Here is a 27985-nt window from a genome sequence, read left to right on the forward strand (position 1 = left end):
TGAAAGTTACTGGAGACTCAATTAGATTTTTGCCACAGTAGCTTGGCACTTGCTTGAAATTTGAAGGTTAAGACTTGAGACTTACGACTTTCACGTGACCTACTCCCATCTCTGCTGATCGCCTTGTGTGTTGATATGAAAGTCTTTTTTCCCCCCCCCCACTATTTGAAAGAGTTCCCAGGTGTCTTTGTAACGTGTGACACGCTTTTGTCAAATATCCCAAGATCTTCCTTTTTTTTAATAGCCTAGCTGACATTAGTCTGTTTTGAGGGGGTGGTCCTGTGTCATTAAAATGAGTGACAGTTCACCCTACCCCATATTCTACGGAACCAATGCTGAGTAGTGGTGGAGGCAGAACTTCATAGACTTCACTTTGTCCTTGGGTTTTGTCTAAATCTCATCGGTTCGGCCACATCAATCCTGTTTTGTCTTACTTGCATTTGCTTTATTAATTTTAGATATTGATTTATTTCATCATTAATTAAATCTACATACTTTTTGTGATGTTTTTGTTTGTTTGCTGTGAGATTTTCCTAATGTAAAATACAGTTTGTGCATTGGCTCAGTAAGGCTTTGGAAACACTCCGCTTTATAACATTCAGTCGCAGTGATTGATTGATTACAGCAGTGTAGCATCCAATCGATACATTCCATAGCTGGGAGGAGGAGGGGGAAGGGGGTAACTAACGGAATCAATCTGCTCCCGAGGGACTCATTACCTTGGACGTGACCGCGAATCAGCCAGGATTCTGGTTCTCTGATTGACGCTCCATGGGGGGGGGGGTTTACACCGCTCTTAGATACTGTACCTGTACATAGCTGGAATACTTCTGAATTTCACCCTACACACAGAAGTTGTGTAAGACTTCCCCAACTTCCACATGTAGAGTGAAATTCTGAAGTATGATATACTCTAATACACTGATGATCTGGCAGCACGATAAGGTAATGGTTATGCTCTCCAGTGTGGATGCGTGCAGTCACGGTCGAGATTTCTAAATTGTCCACAGGTGTGAATGTTTGGCGTAAATGTGCCCTGATGTAGACTGTTGACCAATCCATTGTTTGTCAATGTGCCCAAATATTGGCTGGCAACCAATGCATGGCTTCTCTCAATGTTTGCAGAAATTTTTCTGGGGCACAAAGATTTTCCCCCGCAAAAAAAATTTGGGTTTAAGATCGCAAGTCAGTGAAGCACATAATTAAGCATGAACTCATGATAATATTTATATATGCTGGTGTCACTGTTCTGAATGAAAGGATGGAAAGTTTATGGTGGTGGCTCCCGATCAGTGCCAGAAACCAGGGAAGGTATGGTGACCATTAAAGTGCCTCAAAACGTAAATCCTTGTTTTTTTTCTAAATTCATTGAAAATGTTTGAAGATGAGTGCTGAAAACATGTGAAAATTCTTACAACAATATAGCACTGAATTGTTGCTTAAGACTCATGCATCTTCTAAATGTTTTTGAATTTGTGGGCAAGGCTAAAAACTATCCTCATGACATCAAGAGTTTTGGGTGTATACTTTCTGTCCCCCACTATATAAACACCAAGCGCCCTTATTTCATGCAGTGGTCATTTGGCGGAATTGTGCAATGTGTTTGGTGTTATTTGGCCCAACATGTCTTTGGCGTCTGGCCGCATGCGCATTATGTTGCGAAACAGCAGCAAACTTTACAGGATCCACCACCCCGCAGCCCCACGCTAGAGTACATGGTGAATGTCTGTTAGCCATTATGCATCGCGGGTGAGAAGTGGGGGGTGCGACACCCAGCTGCGGCCGCGGAAGCCTGCAACTCGGCAGCCGCAGCACTGCGTACACCACACTTTTTTAAATCCATTCATTCGTTGTCCATCTTGTTAACATTGCTCTTTGCTTTTCTGTGGTGTGTTGAATTTACAAGACCGGCCAGTTTTGCAGCACTTTAAGGAGTAGATGCATTATAAAAGCTATTATGAGCTAGTCACTTGAATATCATATCATGAATAATTTGTGACATTGATACGGTCAGTGGAGTTATTAGTGAGAATGGCTAATGTTGACTACGTGATGTCATCCTACAATGTGAACTGAACTATATGCCATGATGACCATTTACTTTGCTCGTTGTTTCATCATCATTTGTAACAGTGCAGTCGGAGCGTGTTGACAGGAATGGCCGGAAAAAGCCACAAGTGAAAACAAGGCGATCCCCTCCTGGCTCACAGGACTCACACTGCTTTTGTCACTATTTTCAGATAGCCCTTTAGGCTCAGGAGTTTGTTTTCTGAACACCCCGCTGGTTTAGGAGATGTGAAAGGACTGACAGGTTTACAAGTGTTACATCATTGGGAGCCTTTTCCCTCTGTGGCAATTTGAACTTCTCACAGTCAGCGGATTTGTCTACAACACAATCTGCTCAATTTTCCACCTTTCAATCCATCCAAGTTAGACTATCGCCAACAGGACGTTTCTGTCTGTCTTTGTAAGAATATACGCTTTTACTGAAGGTTTACGCTCTAAATAGGCACACACTTGCATGCAAATAGATGTTGAAGGCGCACCCATGATTGCATCTACCAAACGGACAAAATAACAGAACAATTTCTTTTGTGCTTTTGCCTCAATGAATATGCAATAGTGTTCTTCCCATATTTGCAATTCACTGGTCTTTTGTCACCTATTAGCAGATTTTTATTTTTATTTTATTTATTTATCCAGCCATCCGTTTTCCTTACCGCCCATCCTCACTAGGGTCGCAGGGCGTGCTGGAGCCTATCCCAGCTATCTTCGGGGGAGAGGCAGGGTAAATCCTGAACTGGTCGCCAGCCAATTGCACAGCACATAGAAACAAACAACCATTCACACCTAAGGGCAAGTTTGAGATGTCAATCAACCTACCATGCATGTTTTTGGGATGTGGGAGGAAACCAGAGTGCTCAGAGAAAACCCACGCAGGCACGGGGAGAACATGCAAACTCCACACAGGCGGCGCCGGGACTTGAACCCCGGTCCTCAGAACTGTGAGGCAGAAGTGCTCGGCAGACGTGCTAACCAGTCGTCCGACGTGCTAACCAGTCGTCCATTGTGCCGCCTTTTATTTTTTTTAACCTATCATCCTTTATTCACTGGAAAAAAAATCACCAATTTGCTGTTTTGGGGCTCATATTGAAGCCCAAATACAAAAGTGTTGCTTTGGCACAATCTTGTGGCATGTTGGTGCCAAGGAATTATAGTTAAGCGAGGGTAGGGGCTTCATTTAGACAGGGCCATGCCTTCATAAATGATCTTGTGGCATGTATAGGCACACAAATCTTTTATGGAAGGTTGTCAATTACTCAAAAGATTTTTGCTATGTACGACCGGGCTGAGTCTCGATCCACCTCAAAATATCCAGGGTTAGTTTGTGTCAAAATTCAATAAATAACCATTGAAATAAAAAAGAAAATTAAAATAGGTTATTAAAAAAATCCATCCATCCATTTCCTGAGCCGCTTCTCCTCATTAGGGTCGCGGGCGTGCTGGAGCCTATCCCAGCTATCATCGGGCAGGAGGCGGGGTACACCCTGAACTGGTCGCCAGCCAATCGCAGGGCACATACAAACAAACAACCATTCGCACTCACATTCACACCTACGGGCAATTTAGAGTTGTCAATTAACCTACTATGCATGTTTTTGGGATGTGGGAGGAAACCGTAGTGCCCGGAGAAAACCCACGCAGGCACGGGGAGAACATGCAAACCCCACACAGGCGGGGTCGGGGATTGAACCCCGGACCTCAGAACTGTGAGGCAGACGCTCTAACCAGTCGGTCACCGTGCCAAGGTAAATACAATTGTGCCTAAATAAATGTTTAAAAACAAGCAGTTCTCGAAGATGGAATGCGAATGTATTGAACTTGTTTTAAGTTGAATACAACTGAACTGTACTTGGGCATTGACTCAGTTACCACTAGTGGTACCATCACAAGTGTAGCAGATCTGTGCATAACGGCAAATACCACCCCATCCCCACATGGACAACTATACACAGTTAAGTATTCAAGTATGTGGCTCTTAGCAGAAGCTAACTTGCTACACTGACTTGGTTGACCCATTTCTCAATTACAAGTACAGCTTTTATTACCATGACGACCAAGGGCTGACTTCTGATTATGTGTGTGTGTGAAGTAGTAACACATGAATTTAAGGTATTTGTTGTTTTAGCAAGTGATTCTCCTTATTTTCTTATTAATGAAATTAAAGAATAACAGATCAGCGCTGGTCTCGAATGGTCTTGACAAGAGTAAGACTTTTGGGCGACGAGTCCGAGAAAAGAACAAGACCTTCCAAATGTGGTCTCGAGACATGTCTCGAGTGTGACAACATTACGCTATAGTGCATCACATAATGTTAGCTTAGCATGTCCTTGGGCCATGTGGCTGCTAAGTAACTGAGAAACCTGAAGCTTCAGTAATGTGTCATCTCCTAATCCCAAACTATTTTCTTGGAGAGTAATGGCTTCCAATTTTCAAAAGATTACTTCCAGTACGATCTACTGCCTCATTGGTTCTCGGAAGGACAAACGAGGGACTTGAAAGTGAAGTCTGAGGCAGCGGTGGAGAGAGTTGGAAAGTTCCCGTATGACATTAGCGACAACAGGAAAGCCTGAGGGAGGGTTTGCATTTGCAGGCTTCCTTTACTTAGCTTTCTCCTCTACCCCGCGGCCATCTTTTTCTTTTTCAAGTGAGCAAAGACACTGCATCTCCATTCACTTAGCGGTCTCTCAGCAATGTACCTTCTTTGTCCAACATCGCCTCGAGCAGCTTGGGAGCAATCAAAGTAAATGGCATGGACGGACCAACAAACGGATAGTAGAGACCTGGCGGAGGTCAGCTGAGCCATTACAAGTGCACATTCTTTTACAAAGATTTCTCTTCGCCCCAAGGCCATTCTTTAATTTAGCAAAAATGTGAATGATGTAAGTTAGCTCGAATGGTGGGGAAGTACAGGATTTAGTAGGACTGAAAACTTTGTTTTAAAAACCCAAGTACTGACCATTGAGGCACTAATCTAATGTTTCCACCAGAATCCTTTTTTTTTTTTTCTTCCTCTGTTATATGCATACAGTAACAGGTCAAAATGAGTTTGTGATATGATTTAAGTTTGACATCTGTGCGGTTTGTTGATTGAATGCAAAAGTCAATAAACGGCATAAGGCTTGCAAAATAGCTAGATTTGAAATCGCTAACATTGTGATGTAGTTTTGTCAATTAATATTCAAGAACTTGCCCACTTCGTGGTTGCTACCCACTCACTTAACTCAAAGGAACGGCAACACGGGATTTCCAGGATTTAAGCGAATAATTCTCAGGGGCTGCCACTCCATAAAAAAAGTATATATATGTTGCGTTTTACAACAATACTTAGTAACTATATTCATCATATATGATGTAACAGTGGATGAAATAACGAAGCTTGCTTTCATTTTTGCCAGAGATGATCGTGGCAGGTTAATTTCCAATGCATGGGAGCAAATGACGTGGTTAACCTAAAACACACACATGGTTGTGTAACCTAAAACACATATGTGTGTATATATATATATATATATATATATATATATATATATATATATATATATATATGTGTGTGTGTATATATATATGTATATGTATGTAATATTGTCCTAAGGTCTGACGTGTGTTAAGAGTGGATTTGTGACGATTTCAAGGTCCGAAACAGTTCGGGGCCAACAATCTTAAATAATGAACGTGTTCAATATTTACGACCAAGACTCTTCATGTGTGTGGGAAATGCCGACTTCTCCCGAATCATGATGCCCGAGAATGGTGACGTGGAACGAGATGTAGCCAATCAGAGAAGCACTCAAGAGTGACAAACACGAAAAGGACCTGTAAATGAAAACAAAAATATCTTACCCTATGTCATTTTATGTGCAAAAGTGGGTTCCCCAGATGGCAAGAAGTATTTTTCAGAGCACGTCATTTTTTGAGAACGTCGCCATTTCACAAGGCTCTTGGCTCCGCCAACGTTCGTGAACGTTTGGAAAATATCAGCGCATACCCAGAATTGTTTCATCTTCTTTGATTTTGTGAAACTATGTGTGATCACGTGAGATTTCAAGATCTGCGGTGAAACAGACTCTTGATGTGTGTGGTGTGTGTTGAGTTTCTCAGAGCACACCACACACATGACACCCAAAACTCTTGAATGGCTGCTTTTTTATCTTTATGTGTGGGGACTGTAGCAGATAAAACAATATTTTAAGAGTGGAAAAATTGTTGTGTGTACCAGGCTTAAAACTACAGCAATAGTGCAATGAAATCATGCACCAGTTTAAGCCCCTGCTGGACATTGTTTTGGGCAAATCCTGTTCAAAGACAAAAAAAGCTAACGTATCTTATAATTAGATGTGATTGTTTACAGTACAGTATATCACTTGGTCCCACCCAGAGGGCTTCATTGAAGAGTCTACTTGAAGAAATTGACCAGATGTGTGAATGTGAGTGGGAGTATTTCTTTGTCTGTATCAGCCCTGAAATTGACTGGCAAAGCAATCCAGTGGCATCGTTAGGCCTATTTTAGGGGGGGGCTTCAGTGCTTTTTAAAATTTTTATTAGTTATTTATTTATTTTTCTGTGCAAAAGTAAGACAAGCCTTTATGTTCTTTTTGGTTAGCAGTGGTGTTGTCCTTAGAACTCTGCCATGGATGCCATTTTTGCCAAGTCTCGCCATTATTGTTGAGTCATGAACACTGACCTTAAATAAGGCAAGGGGGGGCTGCAGTTCTTTAGATGTTGGCCTGGGTTCCTTTGTGACAACCTGGATGAGTCGTCTCTGTGCTTTTGGGGTAATTTTTGTAGTCGGGCCACACCTGCAAAGGTTCCCCACTGTGCCATCTGTTGTCCCTTTGTGGATAATGGCTCTCACTGTGGTTTGATGGATTCCTAATGCTTTGGAAATCACAATCAGAATCATCTTTATTTGCCAAGTATGTCCAAAACACACAAGGAAATGGCTTTGTAACCCTTTCCAGACTGATAGATGTCAATTACTTTATCTGTTCTTGAATTTCTTTGGATTGTGGCACTTTGTTGGAGCTTTTTAAAATGTTTTCCAACTCGATTTTGTCAGCGAGGTTCTACTGAAGTGATTTATGGACTGAACAGGTGTGGAGGGAATTAGGCGTGTGTGTGTGGTCAGTGAAAATTGGCTTCCCAAGAAAAAATGATTAGCCACAGTAATTCATGATTTAACAAGTGGGGCAATTACTTTTTCAAAGAGAGCCAGGTAGCTTTGAATATTTTTTCCCCTTCCTTCATTCCAATTTTTTAATTTATTTCTTTGTTTGATAACTACACTTGTTTGATGATCCTAAACATTAAAGTGTGGAAAATATGCAAAAAAGAATTTGCGAAGGGGCCAAATACTTTTTCTCGGCACTGTATGTGTATAGGGATTCATGTTGATATTTACTGTATGTATAAATTATTGTATGTATCTATGCTATCAATTTGCACTTCTCGATGAATAAGTTGTCTTACGTAAGGGTAAAGTGGTAGGATTTAAATAACCTTTTACTTCTTCCTGCTCATTTTCAGACTAGTATTTCATAGTGTTTCCGTTTGGGATATTTACAGTATCTTCTCAATTTTGTCTTTGTTTGGGAATTTTTGGACTGCTTGTTGGAAATAAATGTTCCCCAAAAAGTTCAGACGTTTTAAGTAGTGTTGTAAAAGCGACCACACCAGTTTTGGCTGTTTTTTCAGGCCAAAGTGTTGGAGGCGCTAACTGTGGAGGGCAATGGATGACAAGCTAATACACAGAAAAATAGTCGGTCAGGGATTTGCCTTTTTTTATCTCCCAATGATAATGATGATCACAAAATTCCAACAGGAGTCAGGTCATCCCGAGGCTAATACCTCACAAAGCTGTTTCTGTTAGCACCGCACATGTTCCTGTGGCAGAGGAATTCGGAATGACAATCACGGCAATGGCACCCTGTTGCTTGGTTGGATTCTGTCCGGAAATCTCATCTCTATTCATTGAATTCTCGCCGGTCATGAGAGGGATGAGGATTGTTACAAGGTGCTAGCAATCTATCTATTGGTACAGCTCTGCTTAAAAGCCCTCACTGAGAACTGGATATTATGTTGTGGAGGCGATAACAAGAGTCCCTGAGAGTGAATGACAATGTGTCCTGTTGTAACTGTATCATTTTAGATCTCTTTAGGTAAAACACACACACACACGCACACACACAATTAGCTTGAACTGACGCTGTTTGCCAGGAGGTGGGACCAAGCCTCTGACACAATATAAAAATATAAAATATAAAAAATATGTGAGTAAAAACCTGACAGGAAAAAAGCCTTCATGTTGTCATATGGCATGCTATTGATATTAGCATTAGCATGTCAAGCGGTGGCGTGAACAGCAATTTAAACTTTATCTCTTCTTCTCTTGCAGAAATCTCTTGGACAGAGACACCTTTTCCAAATCCGACCCACGTAAGTTATTTTTTTTGTTTTAAATGCTAATTGCAGTTTATCTTTTGTTCCTTGACCAGACATTTCATGGTCCCTCATGCGCAAGTCTAATTTTTGCTGAGCTTCACTTTGATTGTCGTTGTTGCTGTTTCAAAGTGTTCCTTCGATAATATTGGCATATCATTTGCACAATAAAATACGGTCTAATGCTAATCTAAAGTCATTTGAAACACAGTCTAAACCTAATGAAAATTTGTTTGAAATGGTGTAAACCGGCGGCACGGTGGTCGACTGGTTAGAGCGTCAGCCTCACAGTTCTGAGGACCTGGGTTCAATCCCCGGCCCCGACTGTGTGGAGTTTGCATGTTCTCCCCGTGCCTGCGTGGGTTTCCTCCCACATCCCAAAAACATGCATAAATTGGAGACTCTAAATTGCCCGTAGGTGTGACTGTGAGTGCGAATGGTTGTTTGTTTGTATGTGCCCTGCGATTGGCTGGCAACCAGTTCAGGGTGTACCCCGCCTCCTGCCCGATGACAGCTGGGATAGGCTCCAGCATGCCCGCAACCCGAGTGAGGATAAGCGGCTCAGAAAATGGATGGATGGATGGATGGTGTAAACCTGATTTAAACTCATTCAAAACAGTCTAAACCTTATATAATCTTATGTGAAACTCAGTCTAAACCTAATCCAGACTCATTTGAAAGTCAGTCTGAGCCTGATATAAACTCATTTGAAACTCTGTCAAACGCTGATCTAAACTCATTCGAAACTCAGTCTAAATCTTATCTAAACTCATTTGAAACTCAGTCCAGACCTGATCCAAACTCATTTGACACTCAGGGACTTATTTTCGAGACTGGAGTAAATCCAGCGTGGTGGGAAGCACAACTGTGCGCCAGGTGCAGGTTAGACAGGTGTTAGTAATTTTGTAGACCAGCTCAACCCGACGGATCAGACAGTGGGCGGGCTGCGCCACTCTGGGGGTATTTACAGCAGACTGCATTAGCCGCCAATCAAAGCATCTCCTCTCCTTTAAATGTAGTGCAATAACATTCTCGACGAAGACGTCTCTGTGTGGAAGAGGACGATGCGTAATCGCAGAAATCTGTGCATATGGGGAGCATTGTCACTTCTCTGGCCATGGTGTGGTAACAGACAATGTGTACGGGTACCCTCGTTAAATACAGAATGAGTTGGTGATAACCACTCAAGCTAAATATTTCTGCGGACCTCAGTATCTGTCTGTCTGTGCCCCGATCAAATTCACCAAAATCACATTAGACCAGCAGTTAAAGTGGTCTGAGCTGGCATAAGTTTAGACAGACTTTCTGTCGCCAAATTACCCCTCTGTCGGGCACATCTCCAAGAACACAACCTCGCTGTGCCAGAATGCCCAGCTTGTCACAGACCGGTCAGCGAGCCTTATGCTTGCATGAAAATCAGGATACACCAGCAGATGCACTGTGTACGAAAATAGAGCCCTTAGTGTAAACCTAATCCAAACTAATTTGAAAGTCTAAACTTTGATCTAAACCCATTAGAATCTCACTCTGATCCAAACTCATTTTGAAACTCAGTCTGAACACGCAACTCATATAAAGTAATTTGTAATGCAGTCTGTAATGCAGTCTGTCTTATCTAAACTTATTCGGGGGGAAAAAGCGCTCTGACTGCATTTCCGGGAATCCTAACAGTAAGACACAAATCAAGGGTGATGTTTTACATAATCTGAAGGAGGTTCAAGCCCTTTGTGTAAACACGCCGGTGCTGAGGATCTGACAATCGGCCTACTTTGTATTCAGCGACGTTGCGTTCAACCCTCCTCAGCTTCATTTGAGGTTGTAAAATCGAATAGGAAGACAGGAAATCGTACTGTAAAACATTTTTTTTAATTACACACCTTTAGTTGTGGATGCAGGTGGCCTTGAAGCAAGCTTGCTCGCTCCTTTCATGTGACTTTGATTCATTGCGGCGTCATCAGATGTGCCACTACATCAGGTGTGTCAAGGTAATTAATAAAGAATGTCTGCAAAAAGGAAGAAAAGTGGGCTTGATCGAGATGATTGATTTCTGTTCACTGTTGGGATTAGGTTCGGCATTATGGCGTTAAAATACAGTACACTATATTGACAAAAGTATTCACTCGCCTGCCTTGACATCCTATTCTTAATCCATCGGGTTTAATATGACATCGGCCCACCCTCTTCAATCATAACATCTTAAACTCTTCTGGAAATGCTTTCCACAATGTTTAGGAGTGTTTTTATGGGAATTTATGACCATTTTGCCAGAAGCAGATTTGTAAGATTAAACACTGATGTTGGACGTGAAGGCTTGACTCTCAGTCGCCACTCTAATTCATCCAAAAGTGCTCGATAGGGTTGAGGTCAGGATTGTGCTGGGCAGTCGAATTCATCCACAGCAAACTCTCTCATCCGTCTTTCTGAACCTTGATTTGTACACTGATGCACAGGCATGTTGGAACAGGAAGGAGCCATCTTGAAAATGGTCCCATAAAGTTGGAAATGTACAAAATTCTAGCTCCTGAGATTGGATTGGATTGATTTTGAGTGGACAATGAGCCAGGCCTTCTTGTCCAACATCAGTGTGTGACTTCACAAAGATGCTCCTGGAAGAATGGGCAAAAATTCCCATAAACTCACTCCTAAACCTTGTTCAAAGGCTTTCCACAAGAGTTGCTCTTACAGCTACAAAGGGTAGACCAACATCATATTAAACCATATGGATTTACAACCCCAATTCCAACACAGTTTGGACGTTAAACAGAAATAAAAACAGAATACAATGATTTGCAAATCATGTTCAACCTATATTTAATTGAATACACAACAAAGACAAGGTATTTAATGTTCAAACTGATAAAATGTATTGTTTTTAGCAAAGAATCATTAACTTGGAATTTTATGGCTGCAACACGTTCCAAAAAAGCTGGGCCAGGTGGCAAAAAAGACTGAGAAAGTTGAGGAATGCTCATCAAACACCAGTTTGGAACATCCCACAGATGAACAGGCTAATTTGGAACAGGTGGGTGCCATGATTGGGTCTAAAAGGAGCTTCCCTGAATTGCTCAGTCATTCACAAGCAAAGATGGGGCGACGTTCACCTCTTTGTGAACAAGTGTGTGAGAAAATAGTCGAACACTTCAAGAACAATGTTCCTCAACGTACAATTGCAAGGAATTTAGGGATTTCATCCTCTACGGTCCATAATGTCATCAAAAGGTTCAGAGAATCTGGAGAAATCACTGCATGTGAGATAAGTGGAAGATGATGGATGGATAATTTCAATTACCACAATGACAAATGATTTTGAATAAAGATCTTCCGCTCTTGTGCCCTGCGACTAACTGGCGACCGATTCAGGGTGTAGTCCGCCTTTTGGTACTTCGGTACTTGTTCATCCCCAATTTTTTTGCCTACACCATCTAATGTTGTCAGAGGATGAGGTCAAAGTTTGACAATCAAAAAGCTTGTTTGTCGCTTGGAAAGTTAGAAAAGGTTAGAAAAACAGGACGCAAGAAAGGTCTGAGGAAAATTGAACAGGAATTCTGCCCTTATACTTGAAGGCAAAACAAAGCAAATTTATTCATATTGCGCATTTGATACACAAGGTAACTCGATGTGCTTTACATGATCAAAAACATTTATTTAAAAAAGTAAAAAAAAAAAACAGCTTATAAACATTTAAAACAAAGAGGGGGGGAAATAAAAGTTCAATGAAGCAGCGTACAGCGCAAGAAATATCATTTAAAAGAGGAAATGCTCTAAAAAGCATGAGAAAAAAAGAAGAGATTTTTACCTTGGCTTAAAAACATGCACAATTGGGGCTGATGTCACTTCTGTTGGGAATTTATTCCATTTGTGTGCAGTATAATAGCTAAATGCTGCTTCGCCAGGTTTGCTTTGGACTCTGTGCGTCACTATTTGACCTGAGTCTGTCAATCTCAGAGCTGGGTTTATATTCCATTAGCATTTCTTTAATGTATTCAGGACCTAAACTATTTAGTGATTTAATAGACCAGTAGCAGAACTTTAAAATCTATTCTAAAGCTTCAGTTTTTTGGTCAACTGTATCAAATTTTGACATGGTAATAGTATCATTTAATAATTTTGCTGATTTGTGCTGATTTTTAACCTGATGGATTGTATTTTTTCCACTAAAATAACAAGCACATTCATTGCATTTATCTGCTGTTAGGCATTCTGGAGCTATCTGATTCAGGGGGCTTGTGAGCTTGTCAACCACAGCAAACAGAAAACCGAGTGCGTGTATTGTTGATGTTCTTACTGATGATTTCAGAAAAGTGTCTAGCCCTGACTAACTCTAGGTTAGAATTACAAAGACTTTGTCTGTAGAGGTCATAGTCAATTTGGAGTTTAATTATTCTACACTTACGTTCTGGTTTCCTACGCTTTGATTTAGAGGTCTTTACCATCGTGCTCCTCCCCAGTGTTCTAGGTCCCCTCAAGATTGTCTTAGTTTTAATAGGAGCGACAGCATTCATGACATTTGAGATTTTCGAGGTGACATTTTCCAAAGGTTCATCAACTGTCTAAGCATTCACAGTTTGTGGCACAGCTATGGTCTCCATAAACTAAGTGGCAGTACTCTCATTATGTACTCTTTTCTTAATAGACATAGAAGTTGTCTGAGAGGTAGAGAGAGGTAGGTGCTCTGCCATCTAATATCGGTAGAGCATGGCATCAAAGTTTGATTGATGGATTTGATCATTTGGAGGATTGGCCATGAAAATGGGGTTCCTGCTTGCAACTTTATTTGTTTTTAGTTTATTTAGGGCCATAAATTGAGTAAACCGAATTTAGATCATTAGGCCAACATAAATCTCTTTGATTTTTGAAAAATTACAAAGCATCAATGAAAATGCACGATGTTTGTGGATTGCTGTCTTATTAAAGGTCATGACTGGATTAAATGTGGTCGTCCTTAATAATTCTACCATGGTTTTTGTTTGAAAACAATCTCAGAAGTATTATATTTCAGTACAGTTCGGAGACAGACATCTTGCAAGTGTGACTATTTACTAGTAATATGTAATAGTGTATATAACATTTGAGATGGAACACAGTTTATTTGATCTGTTGTGGTTTCTTGTCTCTCCACAGTGGTGGTGTTGTACACACAGGGTGTGGAGTGCAAACAGTGGCGAGAGGTAAGAACCCCTGCCCACCCATGCCAATCTCTACCCCAGCCCACCCATGCCAGTCTCACTCCACTCGAGTCACCTCTATATGACATACATGTACTTGTTTACAATGCTAATCACTTTGCAAAGATTGTGGCATCTGTATCAGTATAACAATCTCCCGTGAACCCCCCAGGCTGTTGACCATTGGGCACCAATTAGACCCAGTGGTCAAATTGAAGTCATCATTATCTCCGTCAAAAAAAAGGACAAGGAAGCAATATCGCAAATGGAACAAGAGGCCAATTAATAATTCAAGTCTCTGTTCTCCCCTGAGGAAGCACAGTGGACCAGTGGCTAGCAAATCTGTCTCATAGATCTGAGGGGTCTGAGTCCTAATAACACGCTCAGTTGGTAGGGAGATGCTTTTTGTGAGCATCCATCCATCCATCCATTGTCTTCCGCTCATCCGAGGTTGCGTGGCGGGGGCAGCACCCTCAGCAGGGAAGCCCAGACTTCCTTCTCCACAGTCACTTCCTGCAGCTCTTCCGAGGGGTTCCCAAGGCGTTCCCAGGCAAGCCGAGAGACGTAGTCTTTCCAGCGTATCCTGGGTCGTCACCGGGGTTTGCTCCCGGTGGGACGTGGCCGGAACGCCTTAACCGGGAGGCGTCCAGGAGGTATCCTAAACAGATGCCGAGCCACCTCATCTGGCTCCTCTCAATGCGGAGAAGCAGCAGCTCTACTCTGAGCCCCTCCCAGATGACCGAGCTTCTCACCCTATCTCTAAGGGAGAGCCTGGACACCCTGCGAAGGAAACTCATTTTGGCCGCTTTTATCCGGGATCTTGTTCTTTTGGTCACAACCCACAGCTCGTGACCATAGGTGAGGGTATGAACGTAGATCGACCGGTAAATAGAGAGCTTCGCCTTTCAGCTTAGCTCCTTCTTCACCACAACAGACTGATACAAAGTCCGCATCACTGCAGACGCTGCACCGATCCGCCTGTCGATTTCCCGTTCCATTCTCCCCTCACTCATGAACAAGACCCCAAGATATTTGAACTCCTCCACTTGGGGATGGATCACATCCCCGACCTGGGGAGGGAATTCCACCCTTTTCCGACTAAGGACCTCAGATTTAGAGGTGCTGATTCTCATCCCAGCCACTTCACACTTGCCTGCGAACCGCTGGAGTGAGAGTTGGAAATCACGGCTCTATGAAACCAACAGAACCACATAATCTCCAAAAAGCAGAGATGCAATACTGAGGCCACCAAACCGGACCCCCTCTACGCCTCGGCTGCACCTAGAAATTCTATCCATAAAAGTTATTAACAGAATCGGTGACAAAGGGATGCCTCGGCGGAGTCCAACCCACACTGGAAACGAGTCTGACTTACTGCCGGCAATGCGTACCAAACTCTGACACCGGTCGTACAGGGACCGAACAGCCCGTATTTGGAGGCTCGGTACCCATTACTCCAGAAACACCCCCCACATGACTCTTCGAGGGACTCTGTCGAACGCCTTCTCCAAGTCCACAAAACACATCTAGACTGGTTGGGTGAACTCCCATGCACCCTCGAGGACCCTGCCGAGGGTGAAGAGCTCGTCCACTGTTCTACAGCCAGGACGAAAACAGCACTGCTCCTCCTGAATCTGAGATTCAACTTCCTGACGGACCCTCCTCTCCAGTACCCCTGAATCGACCTTACCAGGGAGGCTGAGGAGTGTGATCCCCCTGTAGTTGGAACACACCTTCCGGACCACAACCCAAGTCTGCAAATCCAGAGCCACTGTCCCCAAAGTCCATGTGATGTTGCAGAGGCGTGTCAACCAGGACAGCCCTACAACATCCAGAGCCTTTAGGAACTCCGGGCGAATGTCATCCACCCCGGGGCCTTGCCACCGAGGAGCTTTTTACCCACCTAGGTGACCTCAACCCCAGAGATAGCGGAGCCCGCCGTCTTCGAAGTATTCTCCCTACCGATTCACAACGACCCGAATCGAGGTCAGCAGCGCCCCATCCCACTATACACAGTGTTAATGGTGCACTGCTTCCCCCTCCTGAGACGCCGGATGGTGGACCAGAATTTCCTCAAAGTCGTTCTCCATGGCCTCACCAAACTCCTCCCACGCCCAGGTTTTTGCCTAAGCGACCAAAGCCGCATTCCGCTTGGACAGCCGGTACCCATCAGCTGCCTCAGGAGTCCCACAGTCATAAAAAGGACTGATAGGGCTCCTTCTTAAGCTTGATGGCATCCCTCACCGCTGGTGTCCACGAACGGGTTCGGGGATTGCCGCCACGACAGGCACCGACTACCTTACGGCCACTCGGAAACTCCTTCTGACAGGGTATTCTGCCAGATGTTCCCAGCAGACCCTCAGAATATGTTTGGGCTTGCCACGTCGGACCAGCATCTTCCCCCACCATCAGAGCAAACTCACCACCAGGTGGGGATCAGTTGACAGCTCCACCCCTCTCTTCACCCGAGTGTCCAAGACATGCGGCCGCAAGTCCAATGACACGACCCCAAAGTCGACACCCTAATGCTTGAACATGGTGTTTGTTATGGACAAACCATGGTGAGCACAGAAGTCTAATAACAGAACACCACTCGGGTTCTGATCGAGTGGCCCGTTCCTCTCAATCACGCCGTTCCAGGTCTCACTGTCATTGCCCACGTGAGCATTGAAGTACCCCAGCAGAACGATGGAGCACTCCATCACCCCCTCCAAGGACTCCAAAAAGGCTGGGTACTCTGAACTGCTGTTTGATGCATAGGCACAAATAACAGTCAGGACCTGTCCGCCCACCCGAAGGCGGAGGGAAGCTACCCTCTCGTCCACCGAGGTGAACCCCAGCATACAGGCGCCGAGCCGTGAAGCAATAAGTATACCCAGACCTGCTCGACGCCTCTCACCATGGGCAACTCCAGAGTGGAAAAGAGTCCAACCCCTCTCAAGAGGACTGGTACCAGAGCCCAAGCTGTGTGTGGAGGCGCGCACGACTATATCTAGTCTGAACTTCTCAACCTCGCACACCAGCTCGGGCTCCTTCCCAGCCAGAGAGGTGACATTCCAGGTCCCTAGCGCCAGCTTCTGTAGCTGGGACACAGATCGCCAAGGTCCCCGCCTTCGGCCACTGCCCAGCTCACACTGCACCCAACCCCTATGGCCCCTCCCACAGGTGGTGACCCCCTGGGTAGTGGGACCCAGATTACCCTATCGGGCTGTGCCTGGCCGGGCCCCATGGGTGCAGGCCTGGCCACCATGTGCTTGCCTTCTTGCCCCGCCTCCAGGCCTGGCTCCAGAGGGGGGCCCTGTGACCCGCATCCGGGCAAGGGAAACCTATATCCATTTATTTTATTCATCTTAGGGGTTTTTGAAGCCGTGCTTTGTCTGGTCCCTCACCTATGACCTGTTTGCCATGGGTGACCCTACCAGGGGCGTGAAACCCCAGACAACTTAGCTCCTAGGATCATTGGGACACACAAACCCCTCCCCCACGATAAGGTGACAGCTCAAGGAGAGGGCTTTTTGTGCGCAAAGGTCTTTAATTTGGAGATTGTGTGACTGCTGAGGTCAGTCTTCGTGATGTTTGACAACGAGGACCGAGTGGAGATGTAGACTTCTTACATCAGCCACGAGCTAGTGTAGCGAATACACACTATGGCACAGTTGTCAACGGCTACTCCCAAGAGCTGATAAACTTTTCATTCCTGCCTCCTGACCCTCAGTCAGCCGGCCTGTTTTCACAAGACACAAGAAACCTTGTTTATATCATCTGAAGCCATAAATTGATTGAGGGTCTCCTCATGACTTGCCCAGCATGATTGGGGGAAGGAAGTGATTGATGACTGTTGAACAATGGAACATTGTCACCCCCTGGTGATGATTGGAGACACTGCCTGTGGACTCTAAAATGACATTAAGAAATCCCACAAACCTTTATAAATATTCTGAATGTGTATCTTGAGGTCTGTGTTATTAATGTCAATTTTACAGGTCTAGCTACGAGACTTTGAGAACCATTCCTCTTAATTTGAAGCCAAACAGTATAGTAATGATGTTTTATTGAACAATAAGTAGTTGATTTGCCAAGACTAAAGTTTAAACAATCATTTTATATGCTTGATCTATGCGTGAGACAGTTTCAAATTTGGGAATCGTTTTTTGTTTGTTTGCTTGTTTGTTTGTTTTTTTTATATGCTGAGTCTCAACACGTATTTAGGGCACGGCTCACGTAGATAGTACAAAATTTAACATGGAAACCCAAGTCGATGGGTGTGGTCTTTTTCCCCCCGCCTCAGTTAGCACAAAAACCATCAACATCCCTTCTGCTCGCTCTCTGACGCTCTCTCTTCCTGGCTAATATCTTGTTAGCTACTGTGATTGACTACAGCCATAACCTCCCACTCCCGCCTTTTCCCTCCTTTTTTTTTTTTTTTTCTTTTTTCGTGTTACCACATGGCACAAGCGACCCCTGACCACGGCGGCGCTGTCCGAAGCCAGCCATGCGGCTTCGATCTGATCCCCAGGAAGTTACTCCTGGCATTCTTACCAGTTACGCCCACAGTTGAGAGCAAGAGTGGGGCCCACAACAAGTTCAAACAGCAGGAAAAGTTACAAGCACACCCCAACGGGACAAACATTTTCTTTTTGAATCTTTTTTGTTTTTACTTTTTGTGCATGTTCGTCTTCAACTAAACCTGCTTCAATTCCTCCTGAGACAACTACAAAAGACCAGACCTGGGGCCTCATGTACAAAGACTTGCGTGGATTTCCTCCTAAAACATGGCGTACGCTCAATTCCAGAAAACGATTCCAGCACAAAAATATCCAGATGTATGAAACTCTGCGTACTTATGATTCCAAGCACATTTCCTTCGTACATTCCAATCAACGTGGAAATGAGCGCACATGTTGGAGTAGCCGACCCCTCCCTGTCCACGCCCACATTTGAATATGCAAATCATATTTAAATGAACCCTGCACCTGAGATGCTGATCTCTGCATGATCAGAAAAAAAGGAAACTGAGCAAGTTAATGAAGAAAAATATTTTTTCTGAATATTTTTTCTGAATGTGAAGTTGCTCAATGAAGACATTTAATCATGTACATGTTCAAATGAAGTAAATTCAAAGGACTCTTTTTTTCAGTGCATGTGCTGGAGTCACGAAGCGATTGTGAGGGCAATAGGCGGCATAAATGATCGCCTCGATCAATAGGTGTCCTCACAAATATCAGTGGTTCATTAAATACGCTGGTTAACAAATGAATTCTCAGTCCTTGCCTCAATTGCATTGTTGAAATAAAATGTTGCGAGGCATGAATTGTTCATCAGTGCTAATTATTCATGTGTCTCTGGTGTGCAGATTTATGAGAACGGTTTCCCAGCATCACCTCTAAGTGTCACCAAAGCACCAAAAGCTGCAGAAACGTGCGTACGACACCCATGCAGTTGGCGCGAGGCACCGCACATTTCCACGGTCATGTCACTCTTGATAGAGCTGAACTTTGCCGTGAAAAAGAACGGACGCCACGTTTTTGTGCATACGCACCTTTTGCACATGAGGCCCCTGGTGATCTACGATCGTGAGTAAAACACTGCGGTGATTACTAGAAAGTACAAATTGGTGCATCATAATTTGGGGTTAAGTTAGCGAGCTCCCACGAATCCCAACTTTACTCTCCCTCACTATGGTTCAACTCGTTTCAGGCTCACATTACACATTCAGTCATTCGCCCTATATCTTGTTGTTTACGTACATTTTTCTGTAATTTTTGAAGTAAAGTCCCTGTGCATTTTTCCCCAAACTCCCCTGTGAGTGTCATTAAAATGTTCTCTAAAATTACACTTTACTGTGTGTTTGAATCCAAAACACTTGACTGCTGAAATCGAGAACTTTTATTTGTATTAATGTAGCAAGCCTTCTGAAGTGCCAAGATTGATAGAGAATTTTCATCCCTTTTCCCAAAATTTAGGAATACAAAAAGAGACACTGTGCCCTATATGAGGCAAAGATAGTTTGATTGTAACCTTCGACGTACGTCGAATTGCACCGGAAGTAAATGCAGGCGTTTACTTCCCGACTTCTTCTTTTCCAAATTAATTACGCTTTTATCGAAACCAATATACGCTACACTAGTGAGCTAACCAACTCTTGTCATTGGTGATTGAGAGGGATACTGTTTTATGTATGTATTATGTTTTATTATTTTACTTACATAAAATTATGAAACATTGCTGGCTGATGACCTTCGACTGGTTACTGTCCAAATCCGGTCATTAGAAAGTGGGTACCGACCCGCTATACGTGGAACATCACGTGCCCGAAACTGGAGATTTTAACAGGTCAGCTGACTTGCTGTGTATGGTGCAATAATGAGCATCACTACGGGTTGATGAAATTATAGTTTTAAGCCTAACTTCCTAAAAAAAATATACATAAATAAAATTATTTATCGCTGGTGTCTTTAGACAAAAGTTAAATACGTGTTTATCTTTTATTTATACAAGTATGATATAATATGATATGATCTGAACAAAGCCTCATCGTTGGATATTGTCATCTTTGGTTGCTCTAGAAGACAATCTTCTGTAAAACAAATGACATTGTAGACATTTTAAGTTCCTATGGCTGCTTTGTCCCGGTCTCCTGATCTAGGGCAGAGCCATTTATCCGAGCCGGAAGGAAGTGCTTTGACCTGTTTTGTCGAATACGGTAGGTGGTTGTGCATCTACCCTACTATCACACGCTGGACACTTTTTTTCCACCAGTGCGCCATTCTAATGGGTCTGATGGATCACAGTCCCACTTGGCCCCCATTTCAAGTTAACTATAACAGCAAAAATTGGCATTAATAAATACATCTGCAACTTGAATGAGGTCTTCCTTTCGCCCTCCATATACAATTTCATGGTATTGTTTTTGCATAACAAACTCGAAAAACAAATGACAATCAAAACCTGAAAAATGAAAGGCACCCCCAGAGAAAAGCCACACAAGAATGGGGGAGAACACACAAACTCCACACAGGAGGAAACGAACCCAGGTTTGAACCCTGAACGTCCGAACTGTGAGGCAGATCTTTTAACGACTCACCACTATCATCTCCAGTGATTCTAACCGACCTGGAGCTCACCACCAGTGGGTGCAGCCACGTGGGAGATCTGGGCACATTTGGGCTTGCTGGTGCTGCTGAAAGCCCAGTCAAGCTTTGAGCTATTGAAAAAGCTAAGTGGGCCGTGTAATTTGTTTGTTCTTTGTCTGGAGGCTTGGTGGGTCTGATGGAGTACCTTTCTCTTACCAACAAGCTGTGATCCAATTATTCTTCTGGAGGACAAACTCTCCAACTGGCTGACATGCTTGAGGATAAAGTGAATTTTAAGCTCCACTGGAGAGCCTGTTTTGGACATCTGTGTTGCTTTTAAATATTACAGAAACTACTGCGACCCAATCTCAGTAGGTGCTCATCAGGCCCACAATTGGCGCAGTTACCACTGCACTATGTATGGATATGAGGACTCCCGGCTTTTGGGGTGGGAGGGAATGCATGTAGTACATGCTGCTCAAATCCTGCTCAAATTATTTTTTATCTTTCTGCCTGTCTTTGTCTGACTTGGCTGGCCTCACATAGCATCTATCACAACCTTTCTGGACCACTGTGCTGAAATAATGATTGTCTTCATTTTAGGCAATTTACTCAAGGATTGACTTAATCAGTGTGAAATCTGGGCCTTTTTGGGCCTTTTTAGTTGGACACAAAGCTGATAAACACACAATAAGCCATAACTGAATCTGTTGTATGAATGGAAATAGTAGGTGGATTACACTGGTTTGTTGTACCTTCTGCCATCTCATGTCAAAAACTCATCTTACAACATTACCCTTAACAATAAATGGCCTATAGATGATCTGATTTTGAAGTGCACATCTATGTCATCTTCTCAAGATGTAAAAATAGCAAATGTCAAGTAATGAAACCCTATAGCCACTGAGCAGAGCAAAAATGCTTGCACCCTCCTTAACTTGCTCAAACAACCAAGAATAAACTTAGCTCCTCCTTGACATGAAAAGATCTCACACCAATTGAGATGTATCACTTCAGCATACTTCCTCGACACCAATTACGATTTTCCTATGAGCCAGGGCTCTGGAGGCATCATTTGGCATTTTTTGGGTGTAATAGAAAGAGCCCAAAAATATGTTGAGTTTTTCAGCAAATAGCTTAGGATAAGTTCCACAGTGAAACATGGGGATAATTGAATTCCTGAAGAGGTGGGGGATCACTGTCAATAAAGATTTTACAGAGAAATTAAATGTAACACCATAATTTCCCACATCACACCTGATGATGTTTTATGGCAGTGCTTGGGAATTAGTAGCCTCGTGATGCTGGAAAATGGATGAACATGGAGTTTCCCAATTGCCAGTTATGAAAAAGGGAAGAAGTCTCCTTGACTTATCTGCAGCTTAGCCTTCAGAAGACAGGACAAACAGCGAGCAGTAGGACATGTCACTTCATCTGCACTATCTGTTGCTTATTCCTTCTCCTTTGTCATCCTCGTTGCTGATGAAGGCTCCTGGTTGGGGGTGAGGCGTCGCTCGGAGTGAGACCGCTCATTTATTTAGTCCTCTTCTTGAAGAAGAGGAAGAAGCAGTTACATTTTACCAGGCTCAAACGTGGAAACATCCCAGATGCTGTGCTAACGTGTCCAATCTACTGGGTCTTGTAGTGAAGTGATCCAGCAGCAGTGGTGTGAATGCGCTATTAATGAAATCAGTGTAATTGGTCCCTATGAAGTGTTTTCTTTTCACCTTGCTTTCTTTTCTGCAGCATGATTGTCCAATCATTGAATGTTGCTAATCCAATCCCAGTTCCGATTAATTCATATTGGCAGAGTGGGCCAAAATATCCATACTGCGATATAGTTAACTTTTGCGATAGATGAATGGATGGATGGATAGATACATTACATAGATAGATAGATCAGATGACAGGTGTAATTGTCTTTGTTAGGGTTGGGTATCGAGGATAGAGAACCGATTGGAACCAGGACTAACATTCCGGTTCCCCCAGGGAATCATACAAATTAAAATATGTTGGTTCCCAGTTTTGATGCCTACAGTCTGCCGACCCCAAAAAAGTAAGTGGCAAAAACCATTGAAGAAGCAGAGAAAACCAACGAAGAAGAACGCGCACGAAGACGTGCTTGTGCTCAACGGCTGTGGCACTGTATTAAAAGGCGCAGTATCAGTTACGGGGTCTATTTCTGTATTTAACACATACATAAGGCGCACCGTTTTATTGGGCGCAGGCATGGTAAAACATACGCTAGCTTAAAACATACGGTAGCATGCATGCACGCGAAAACAATGTTTTTTAAAAAGGCAGCGGGAGCAAAACTGAGTTCGGTTGTACTTTATTGAAATATTTAACAATGTACTCCTGTTATTTTTTTATCAATCCTCATCCACAAATCCGTTAAAGTCCTCATCTTCTGTATCCAAAATGAACAGCTGGGCAAGTTCTCCATCAAATACGCCAGGTTCGAGTCAGTCTCGTTGCCGTGCGAAAGCTCGAACAAGCATCCGCAATCCATTCACAAATTGTGGCGTAACTCGCCCGGCACTGCCTCCTAGTCTCAGTAAAGCTGTGTTCGCCATTTGTCATCCACCGCATCCAACGCCGGTCGCAACTTCACTTTGAACACCCTGTTTACACGGATGTCGTCAAGCCTCCCGGAATGATGGCAAGCCTCGGGTTATTGCACTCAGTCGAATGGTGACTATAGAAACGCTTCTCCCGGCTGTTCTTTGCTCATTAATCCATTGCTCGAGTTGGTCTTCCAACTCGGGCCACCTCGCCTTGTTTCTGCGTTTTGTTTTTCTTTTTTTTCTGCGGAAACTCAATTTCGTCTTCTTGACTTGGCGAAGCTCGTTTTCCTGCTCCCTCCATTTGCGAAGCATGGATTCGTTGATCTTGAATTCTCACGGCTTCTCGATTCCCATGTTCCTACGCGTAACTGATAGCTTCCAGTTTAAACTGTGCTTCGTAAGCGTGTCTCTTCGTAGGTGACATTTTTGGGGGTCCTTAGCCAAACCGATGTTGTTTTGTACAATGCACACCCCAGAAATGGTCCCAGTCAGTCAAGCAGTAAAAAAATAAATAAATTCTTTAAAAAAAAAAAAAAAACTCCCCGGCATGGGGGCGTGGCTTTAGCGTCCTCCTTCACGCAACCTCCCCGGTCCTCAGCCACGTCCGCTTTTCCTCTGTGTAAGCAGCAGGTTGGAAGGAAATGCTCCAACAACAAATTTAATAAATAAATAGAAAAATTTAAAAAGTCAATTTTGGAGAAAATTTAAGACTTTTAAGTGCGTCTTGTGGTCGTGAAAATACGATATATGTTGGTCTTTCAGTGGTGATTGTGTTTACTTCTCAGGTATGATTGCGTTACATGTCTGGTGTTTATCCAATCTTGGGAGATCATAAAATAAGCTCCTTGTTTGTCTTCAATTGTCTCAGTGTCATTGTGGTGGATCTTCTGATGTTGAGATCCAAGTGTCACCCTTGGCAGCGATTGAATATCACAACGTTCCTACAGCCAACTGGTGTACAATATCAATGTACCAACATTGGGTATTGATTGATTGGGTATTGGTCAACATCTCCTTAAAAATGTGTCGCTGCACACTTGCGGCCAAGTTGAACGTGACGAGCATGTGTTGCAGTGTTAATTTACTAGCGTGTCCCCCGAGACACATGGTGATGGGATTATGTCTCTTGGTGTGATATCACTCTGTAATTGTGATACAACACCCTTGTGATCATTTTATCCTAATTGCCTGTCCTCTTATTTGCATGCAAATTGCACACATTTGTAGTTTAAAAAAAAATAATAATAAAAAAGGCAAAAACATTTGTATGGGATATGAAGGTCGCTTTTGTGCTGACATTCTGTCAGCACTGCACATGTAAACCACCAATTTTGTGTAACCATGTGTAGGCAAGTTTGGTCATCTGGAGTTACTGACTAATGCTAACATTAACTTATGGGTTCTGCAGAATTATTTGTAAAATATAAATACAATGCTTTCGTATGTCTAACTAAAGTGTACTTTTACTATTACTATATTGCATATTCTTAAAAGGTGAGGAAACACATATAAAACACATCTTACGTGGACACTAAACATGAAAAGGTACACATACGACATACAGTGATGACTGAAAATATACATGTACCTTTGGTCTGCTAAATCTAATTAACGCTTGTTTATGTTGACTTTTGATGCCATACTTTGATCAGTCTTTGTCATCATTATGGAACTATGATGAGAGAAATTAGTGTTTTCATAGATTCAAATATATACATTTTTTCAATATTTGTATGCTCAATAATGTCTCCCTCTTCTCCTTTATAGACATTGTAATATATCCTATTGTGATATAATCATTGGCAAAATATTGCAAGTATCATATTCCTATTTTGCTATCGCTCCATGTTTTGACACAGTTTGGGAGAACGGAAGTGATAGACAACACGCTGAACCCAGACTTTGTCAGGAAATACATCCTGGACTACTTCTTTGAAGAGAAGCAGAACCTGCGCTTTGACGTGTAAGTTGTCCGCTTTGAAGAGCTCCTTTGAGGACACGCCGAGGCTGAGGTGTGCGTGATCCACATGTAAGCGCTGCTCCAAAGCTTTCTTTACCACATACTCAATAGCTTACCCGCTCATGCTCACCCCTAAAGACTCAGAAAGAAGTCAATATTCGTCCATCCATTTTCCATACATTAGTCAAGGAATAAGAGGCTGTTCACCATTCGGAGAGGTAACGGTTCAATTGCAAGACGATATATTATTCAGTACACTAAAATGTAGTTTTGTTGACAAAGCACAAAACACATACAAAAATGTATCGCAATGTGCCCCAAAAATCCAAGGTATGGACCGTACCGTGTGTGTGTGTGTGTGTGTATATATATATATATATATATATATATATATATCTGTGTGTGTGTGTGTGTGTGTGTGTGTGTGTGGACCCGGGTTCAAATCGGGCCTCCCCTGTGTGGAATTTACATGTTCTCCCCATTCCTGCGTGGATTTTCTCCGAGTACTCCGGGTTCCTCCCAAAAACATGCGTGGTAGGTTGATTGAAGACTCAAAATTGTCCGTAGGTGTGAATGTGAGTGCGAATGGTTGTTTGTTTACATGTGCCCTGCAATTGGCTGGCGACCAGGTCAGGGTGTACACTGCCCCTCGCCCGGAGATAGCTGGGATAGGCTCCAGCACGCCCGCGACCATAGTGAGGATAAGCGGTACAGATGGATGGATGGAGATATTTGTATGTGTGTGTGTTAAAATAACCACTGGAAAGTTTCAACAAAATCCTCTTCATGCATAACAATACAACATCTCCTGCTGCAAGGAATACTTCTGCATCATAGGCTGCAATGTGCACAAATGTAAAAAAAACTCAAGTGTGGCCCCTATCCATCCCTAACCTTAACCCCGTTGGGAACCTTTGGAGCATCCTCAAGAAAAAGATTTATGAGGGTGGGAGACACTCGTGATACATCTGAGTGTGGGATCCAAACAGCATCTTTAGGAGGCTATTCTGACATCCTGCTCAGATATTAAAAAATAAACTCAAATGCAATGATCCTGAACTGTTGTCAACCTGGGAGCAGCATTTTCTTTTGTTGCAAAGTAATGAGTAAAGAACATAAAGAACACTATTGTTCAAAAATAGTCTTTGAAAACACATGTATGTCATATTTTTAACAATAATGACACATGCTCACATATTCAAAGTGTCTTTCAATGCACCTAATTAGAAACTGAGGGTGAACATAACAACTGCATGTACAAATATTATCTTGACACTGATCTCTTCTTTATCGGAAATGAAGGAAATGAAAGAACCAAACTATAACAGTTTCAACGGTCTGAGTCATGCTATGAAAACACCAATGGCTTTCTTTTAATGTGTAAATGCTCGAAACAATTATGTTTCTGACACATGCCTGTTCATTTTTTTATTTTCCAAATAACAGGCAAGTCTGACGTGAGATGGATGTACCTTAAATATTTCCCTGCTGGTGGCGACGTGGCCCGAATTTGTATGCAGGTCGTAACGTGCCATTGTCCATCACTTATCAATGCTAACATAGTACTAAAGCCTTAATTACAGTAAATATGTGTATGAAAAACACTAACTTTGCTAAGTGATGGTGCTTTCTTGTGGTGCTTGAAAACATATTCTGTAACCTCAAATTGTTGTAAACCGAAAGACCTTGTTATTTTTTGACGACCTGTCCACAACCCAAAATGGGTCCGTGACACACTTTTGGGCCCAGACCCACCAGTTGAGAATCAATGCTTTTATGGACGTAAGAATTGTGAAGCTGCTATCAAATCAGGGGTCCTATGTGCAAATGTAACTTGACCCAATGAATTACTATTTTCAGTTGTTTAATACTTATAAAATCTCTTGAAACTCTGTTGTGCGAAACACAGTAATCTGGAACACGCATTTTAGGTATTTTTTTTTTTTTTTTTTTTAAATAGTTATATTTGGGAGGTCTGTTCAAAAACATTCCAATTTTGCTCAAACGGTTGAAAACTTAAAAATTAAGCTTACTTGCATTTGTGGCGACTATTTAGGAAAATCAGAGAAAAAAATCATTTCCATAACGCAGTGTAAAGGGCTTTTATTAAGACACCTGTGAACTGTTTTAAATTGTGGAAAGGATGCATATGTTTTTCTTTTAACTTGATTTAGATGAGCAATATGAGTGTGAATGAGTGACTGTACTGCTCACCCAGGTCTGGGGAATGGATACATGACAACACAACAGCTATTGCACTGTATTCTGGGAATTGTAGTGTCTGCTGTGCATACGTTAACGCTATACTAACTGGTCAGTTTTGTTTAATTTCAGATATTTAGCAGTCAAAATTGTGCCTCGCACGTCTGCTTCTCATGATGAAAAGACATTAAATATACCCCAATGTCCTCATTCACTCTTCCTCTCACCTGACTCTCAATTTCTCTCTTGTGAGGAATTATTCATTGGCACTGTGTCTCAATAGATGGCTATGAGGGTGATACATATTTCATATCAACTTTTATCCTTAATCTCCCCCGCTGTCAAAGCTAAGCAAGTCTTATAAAACTTGCCAAGATCCCATCCCTTTTGCACACAAAAAGAGACTCACGCAAACAAAAACACACATAGTCGCGCGCACAAGCACACAAACACACCTACACACACACGTTTTGCAATTTATAGATACATATTGGTGTAAAATTAATTTTATTATAGAAA

At 42.7% G+C, this 27985-nt stretch overlaps 1 protein-coding gene across 1 annotated transcript in view; it reads left to right on the forward strand.

The window, feature by feature from the left end:
* The window catches only part of cpne5a (copine Va), a 119891-nt gene that overhangs the window by 12466 nt on the left and 79440 nt on the right, over positions 1 to 27985 (forward strand). The window contains exons 2-4 of the mRNA XM_061695065.1: positions 8456 to 8496; positions 13621 to 13667; positions 25164 to 25267. Of these exons, the coding sequence (XP_061551049.1) occupies positions 8456 to 8496; positions 13621 to 13667; positions 25164 to 25267 (192 nt within the window). The remainder of the gene's footprint in view (positions 1 to 8455; positions 8497 to 13620; positions 13668 to 25163; positions 25268 to 27985) is intronic.

This window comes from Phycodurus eques, chromosome 1, assembly GCF_024500275.1.
Source record: "Phycodurus eques isolate BA_2022a chromosome 1, UOR_Pequ_1.1, whole genome shotgun sequence".
Classification (NCBI taxonomy): Eukaryota; Metazoa; Chordata; class Actinopteri; order Syngnathiformes; family Syngnathidae; genus Phycodurus; species Phycodurus eques.